This window comes from Triticum dicoccoides, chromosome 5A (genome assembly GCF_002162155.2).
Source record: "Triticum dicoccoides isolate Atlit2015 ecotype Zavitan chromosome 5A, WEW_v2.0, whole genome shotgun sequence".
Classification (NCBI taxonomy): Eukaryota; Viridiplantae; Streptophyta; class Magnoliopsida; order Poales; family Poaceae; genus Triticum; species Triticum dicoccoides.
In genome coordinates this window covers 416,178,537-416,185,641 of record NC_041388.1, presented here as the reverse complement: position 1 = coordinate 416,185,641, position 7,105 = coordinate 416,178,537, and the positions used below count along the sequence as shown (strand labels likewise).

Below are 7,105 nucleotides of genomic sequence, written 5' to 3'. Positions count from 1 at the left end.
GAAATGGTAAGAGCATACAAATAAGAAGAGATCAGTGAATACCGAGGATACATGGATTAAAAGCAGCCAATTTCATTTGCAGATCGAGATTGAGATGGGTGAATCGGCTCATTGATCCCAATTCCAGGAGTTGGAACTAGGAACTTGATACGTCTCCGATGTATCTATAATTTTTGATTGTTTCATTCTATTATATTATCAGTCTTGATACTTTATATGCATTTTTATACTATTTTATATCATTTTTGAAACTAACCTATTAACCCAGTGCTTAGTGCCAGTTGTTGTTTTCCGCTTGTTTTTGTTTTCCATAAAATCAGTACCAAGCAGAGTCCAAACGCTACGAAACTTTTTGACATTTTTTTCCTGAATATAAGAGACCCTAGAAGCTTGGAGAGGAACCCAGGGGACAAAAGAGAAGACGACAAGGCAACAAAGCGTGACCAGGAGGGTAGGGCGCCCCCTGTTACCTTGTGCTCCCACATGGCTCTGTCTGACGTAATTCCACTTCTATAAATTCTTAAATATTGGGAAATCCCCAGAGAGCCACCTGAAACATGTTTTCCGCCGTCGCAAGTTTTTGTTCTTCCGCGGTACCATCTGGAGGCCTTTGTCGATACTCTGTCGAAGGGGGAATCAATCACGGAGGTCTTCTATACCATCCTTGCTGCCTTCTTATGATGTGTGAGTAGTTTACCACAGAACTAGGGTCCATAGGTAGTAGCTAGATGGCGTCCAACCCCAACATGTAAACACACCCGACCTAGTTGCATGTCCAAGCCAAACATGAAATTCATGCCCGACATAGTTGGATGTCCACTCTCGGAATGCAACTCATTCCCAATCCAGTACCCTATATAGTTATATTCTCTTGGCAAATACATGTCCACCTTTTTGTAATATACACCGTATATTTTTTTGAATACGCGGGAACATTGTTTTAACACACATTGAACATTTTTTAAAATACATGATAAATATTTTTCCAAATACAGGCCCGAGCATTTTTTACAATACATGGTAAACATTTTTCAAATTACTACTGATCACTTTTCTACCCCCTAAAAAATACTGATCACTTTTCTAAATAGTATGAATTTTTTCCAAAAATTTGTGTGAACATTTTTTTTCTTACATTGCGTATATTTCTTTCTAGAAAATGTCGTGATTTTTTCTGAAATGCATCAAGTTTCTTTTAATAAATTGTCACGAACATTTCTTTGAATGCTACAATTTTTTTCCATTGTATAATACTTTTTTTAAGCATCACACAACATTCTTTTGAAACGCATCAACATTTTTTAAATGTCAATTTAAATTTCAAATTTTTTTAAATTTCTTGTCTTTCAAAAAATGTTTGGAATTTTCAAAAGTGTCAACACTCTAAAAACTAGTCGGGGATTTCAAAAACTCGAGAAGAGACAGTAAAATTCGTAGGCTCATCGATTCAAACACCGTGGTTGCGACGTAGCCTCCCTAGCTTCTAGCTAAGGTACAACGTAGGGATTCCCCATTATACAATAATTGTACTCCGCCGGGTTGCCTCAATCAAACCAACTACGGTATCAATCAACATAATAAAGAGCAGCTATCTAGAGGGAAAACCTCCCGTCTGTAGTCTGGAGCAGGGGAGTACTGAATACTGATCGGCCATGGCGACCGTGGCAGCCGCAGGATCGTCGGTGGAGAAGCGTCACGCCGTGTTCTTCCCTTTCCCGGCGCAGGGCCACGTCAAGCCGGCGCTCCAGCTGGCCAGGCTCCTCCACCGTTGCCATGGGTTTCAGGTCACCTTCGTCCACACGGAGCACAACCGCCGCCGCCTCCTCCGCTCGCGAGGCCCCGGCGCGCTGGACGGGGTGCCCGGGTTCCGCTTCGCCGCCGTCCCGGACGGCCTGCCCCCGTCCGAGGCGGACGCGTCGCAGGACATGGCTGCCCTGCTGTCCACCACGGAGGCCCTGGTCCCGCCCTTCCGGAGCCTCGTCTCCGGCCTCCTCCCGCCGGCGTCCTGCGTCATCTCCGACGTCGAGCACGTCCTGTACGCGTCCAAGCAGATGGGCCTTCCCTGCGTCACCTTCTGGACGTCGAGCGCGTTCGCCTTCATGGCCTGCCAGCAGTGCCAGCGGCTTGTCGACATGGGCATTGTCCCCTCAAAGGTATGTCCTCCATGCATCGATTGTTCTCGCTATGAAAAACATACGTACTTACTAAGTGTGCTTGCTTTGACTTTGAGGAGCAGAGGCTGAGCAGCTGAGGAATGGACACCTGGACGACACGGTCCTGGACTTGGTGCCGGGGATGCCCAAAGACATCCGCCTCAGAGACTTCCCGAGCTTCATCCGCACGACGGACCCCGACGACGCCATGCTCAAAATCCTCCTGCGCTCAATGGCGTGCCGCAGGACCACTCCGTCCGCCGTCATCTTCCACACCTTCGACGAGATCGATCGCGAGGCCATGGCGGCCATGTCCACCATCCTGCCACCGATCTACGCCGTCGGACCATTGCCGCTCCTTCTCGATCAAGTTTCTAGCACCACTGCCAGTGTGGTTGACACGTTAGAATCAAATCTATCCAAGGAGAACTACGCCTGCCTAGAGTGGCTGAATGGCAAGGGGCCAAACTCGGTGCTCTACGTGAGCTTCGGCAGCATAGCAACGCTGACGAGGGAGCAACTGGTGGAGTTCGCGTGGGGTTTGGCCAATAGCAAAAAGGACTTCCTGTGGGTGATCAGAAACGATCAAGTGATCAACGGCGACGACGACCCCGCTGCCGCCGCCGTGCTGCCACCGGAGTTCCAGGAGGAGACGAAGGCGAGGAGCCACGTGACGAGCTGGTGCCCGCAGGAGGCGGTGCTCCGTCACGAGGCGACGTGCGCGTTCCTGACGCACTGCGGGTGGAACTCCGCCCTGGAGAGCATCGGCGCCGGGGTGCCGATGCTCTGCTGGCCCTTCGGCGCCGACCAGTACACGAACACGAGGTACGTTTGCTCGGAGTGGCGCCTCGGCTTGGAGATCGGCGGCGGCGATGTCAATAGGGACGAGGTGGAGGCGGCCATCCGGGAGGTGATGGATGGAGGAGACAAGGGAAAAGCGATGACGAGAATGGCCATGGAATGGAAGGAGAAGGCGACCGCGGCTGCACTGACGGGTGGGCCCTCTTGGGTCAATCTGGAGAAGGTGGTCGATGAGGTGCTTGCTGTGCACCCTAGCAAGATTAGTGATACGGAATCATGAGTAGGCTCGTGCTTGCTCTACGCTGGCATTGGCAATAAATTGATGAAAGGGAAGGCGTGCCATGGTTGTGATCGATCGAGCTTCGTCGAAATTTAATGGGTTGTTTCATTATGTGTGACGAAAATGAATGCAAATTTGGGTGGTACATATGTGTATAGCGGTCACCCAACTACACTCTTCAATGTAGTATTATTCGTTTGATATTTTTGGCACCAGCCGACATCCAGGTCCAGCAATCCACAAAATAAATGTAAAATGAAAACGATTTCTTATTCAAGCGCATCTGGTCTATGAATTCATTTTTTTACACAGTACAAATGCAGACGCTCATACAAACGCACATGCACTCATCCTTATAAACGCGCCTCCATAGTCGACGAGAACCTCTCCTCTCACTAAACAAATAGCGCGAGAAAGCCTGAATTAAATCTAGAAAAATGGAGTACCATGCCAAGTCTAAGACTTGAACCCTGGTGGGTTGGTTCCACCACAAATGACATAACCATCTGAGCTAAGCTCAGTTCGTATCTGGTCTATAAATTCATTATACGTGACAAGGATGGAGTTTTATCAGAACTAGTTACGGGGCAAATGGGATAAATATATGTGAGCTTCATCACAAAATAAAGCACAACTAAATTACGTAGTATAAATGGATATGCCAAGAGATAAACAATGATCTTCATGTGTTGGTTTTGTAGTATAGTAATCCTCAAGCATAGAACAAATGGATTTGACAAAGGAAAAACAATGGGTAATTCCCCCATCAAGATGTATACTTGCCTAAAATTTGATGTAGATGCTCATATCATGTTCAAATGGCCATAAAAAAGTGCTAGTTGGCCTGGACATAAAAAGGTTTTTTGGCTACTTCTAGATTACAGTGTCAACACTAGGAACCTCTTGAAAAGAAACTATATGCACCTAGATTGTCATGAATGTGCATTTTGTAATGAGAGTACTGGGGAAACTTCAATGCATCACTTCTAGGATTGCTCTTTCTCTTAAGACTATTGGTGTCGTGGATATAATCCTGACAATGGAGTAAGGGGTGTATGGAGTGTAGATTTACGTGTTAGGAAACGTAGAAGAAAAAAATTCCGTCCTACGAATCAACTCCCAAGATCACTATGAAGATGCATATGTAATTGGATCGGATCTTTACCAACAAAGGTGCAACAGAAGTTGTATTGGTGTAGACCATTGATGTAGATTCCCACAGTTAGGATTTACAACCTCCCAACCGTGAGAATTTTCTCCCTCAAACGAAGATCGAAAGCATGATCCCTCTGCTGGTATTCGCGCGTACGGAACCAATGATCCGATAGAGCTTCGCCATCCAGAACGAAACACTGGCGAAGCACTAAAGCGAAGGAGCAGCCTTGCGGTGTTACGGAGAGAGAGGGGGGAGGGGTGCAGCCACGGGCAAACAGAGTTGTGTTTGGAGGTTTCTCCCTCCCCTCTATTTATAATAGCAAGGGGGTGGCCAACTTGGGGAGGGTCCGACGCCCAAAGGGGTGCGCCCCCTCAACCCTAGCAGCCACCTGGTGGCTTGTGCCCGAAGCTAGGAGGCACACCACCTAACAGGCTTGGCGGCCCAACTAGGGCTATCCCACTTGGTCCATGCCATGTGGTAGCCCCCGTGGCTCCCTCTAGAATATTCTGGGAGGTTCTGGCCATAGTCTTCTAGAGGGTTTCTAGGGTAACCCGAAACTTTTCCGGTACTCCAGTTTTTCCCATTTTCTCCAGAATCTTTCTGGTTCTCTATGTGAACCATTTTCTTTTCATATGAAACTTTTCGGTGCAATGCTAGCTCATAAGCTCCTAACACTCCTAGTACTCTACAAATCGATGACCCTTCAACATATGACCCCACAAGTTTGGTAAAGTGAAGACATGACCCGGGACTATTCCGGTCAATGATCAATAGCGGGATCTGGGCATTCATATTGACCCCTACACTAACATGAATCATTATCTAGTGAACATGTTGTTCTCGTACACAAATCCATTTGCTTCACGATATAACCGAACTCGAGGCGAGACTTGTCGTTATCCATGTGAAGCAACTCTTGATCACTATACAAGTTATCCTCGTTACCAATTTTGTTCTCTTTTCTCGTTTTCATATTCCGACATCCTCATGATCATATCACGATGTGTCTGACCAGACAATGATGGATATCGTAATATCGGTACGGCCCAAAGAATATCTCTCCGTCGTAGGAGGAGTAAATCCCAATCTCGAGCTATCAAGTCCTTTGACATACTTTTCTGATGCACCCAAAAATTGCCGCTATAATTACCATGTCACAAGTAATGTTTGACAAACCCCAAAGTATACCATCTGACATGAAGGTACTGTTGGGGAACGTAGCAGAAATTCAAAATTTTCTACGCATCACCAAGATCAATCTATGGAGTAATCTAGCAACAAGGGGAAGGAGAGTGCATCTATATACCCTTGTAGATCGCTAAGCAAAAGAGTTCAAGTGAACGGGGTTGATGGAGTCGTACTCGTCGTGATCCAAATCACCGATGATCCTAGTGCCGAACGGACGGCACCTCCGTGTTCAACACACGTACAGCCCGGTGACGTCTCCTACGCCTTGATCCAGCAAGTGGAGAAGGAGGGGTTGGGGAAGACTCCATCCAGCAGCAGCACGACGGCGTGGTGGTGGTGGAGGAGCGCGGGACTCCAGCAGGGCTTCGCCAAGCACTACGAGAGACGAGGAGGGAGAGGGGTAGGGCTGCGCCAACAGGGAGAGCAAATCACATATTTTGGGCAGCCCCAAACCTCAAGTATATATAGGGGAAGGGGAGGGGCTGCGCCCCCACTGTAACATCCTCGATGCGACTATAGCTCCCACGTGTCGAGGCACGACTTAGAGACATAATCGCATTGAAGGCATATGTCGCAAGTTAGGCAATCTTCACAAACATCCCATGTAATGTAATAATAAAAGGGAAGAATATAGTATCTTACACTCGCCACGTCAATCAAGAACATAAATAACATTACATCATCCAAAACACTCATGGCCCGACTATGGTGCCAAAACAAAAGAGAACCCAACATGCGACATGTTCCCAATCACCCCCAACTGGGCACCACTACTGATCATCGGGAAAGGAAACATAGTATCGCTGAGAGTCTTCGTCGAACTCCCACTTGAGCTCGTACTCGTCACCTGGAGCGGAATCACCTGGACCTGCATCTGGAGTTATAGTATCTGTGAGCCACAAGGACTCAGCAATCTCGCACCCTCGCGATCAAGACTATTTAAGCTTATAGGAAGGGTAAGGCAAAATATATGTGGAGCTGCAACAAGCGACTAGCATATATGGTGGCTATCTTATTCGCAAAAGAGAGCGAGAAGAGGAGGCAAAGCACGAGCGAGAAGCTAGAGAACAGCCTGTGCAAACATTACTCCAACACCGTGTCCACTTCCCGGACTCCGCCGAGAAGAGGCCATCACGGTAACACACTCAGTTGATTCATTTTAATTAATTAAGGTTCAAGTTATCTACAACCGGACATTAACAAATTCCCATCTGCCCATAACCGCAGGCACGGCTTTCGAAAGTTCAATCCCTGCAGGGGAGTCCCAACTTAGCCCATGACAAGCTCTCACGGTCAACGAAGGAATAGACCTCCTCCCAAGACGTTTCGATCAGACTCGGTATCTCGGTAACTCAAGACACTTCGACGGGTTAAAACAAGACCAGCAACACCGCCCGAATGTGCCAACAAATCCCGATAGGAGCTGCACATATCTCTTTCTCAGGGCACACTCAGATTGTCTAAACTTTCGGTAGGCCAGCCCAGAGTTGCCCCTGGTAGCCACCGGCGGTTGACGGTTTGGACCAA

The 7,105-nt window shown here is 47.7% G+C and overlaps 1 protein-coding gene across 1 annotated transcript; it reads left to right on the top strand.

Moving 5' to 3' along the window:
- The first annotated feature begins 1,596 nt into the window (after positions 1-1,596).
- LOC119301934 (7-deoxyloganetin glucosyltransferase-like) lies at positions 1,597-3,461 on the top strand. The gene is made up of 2 exons (XM_037578940.1): positions 1,597-2,153; positions 2,239-3,461. The coding sequence occupies exons 1-2, from the start codon at positions 1,653-1,655 to the stop codon at positions 3,232-3,234; spliced, it is 1,497 nt and encodes a 498-aa protein (XP_037434837.1). The 5' UTR covers positions 1,597-1,652; the 3' UTR covers positions 3,235-3,461.
- The last annotated feature ends 3,644 nt before the right edge of the window (positions 3,462-7,105 follow it).

Coding starts and splice junctions, on each gene's coding strand:
- LOC119301934 (XM_037578940.1), top strand. CDS start 1,653: ATGGCGACCGTGGCAGCCGCAGGATCGTCGGTGGAGAAGCGTCACGCC. Junction 2,154..2,238: donor TGGGCATTGTCCCCTCAAAG/GTATGTCCTCCA, acceptor TGAGGAGCAGAG/GCTGAGCAGCTGAGGAATGG.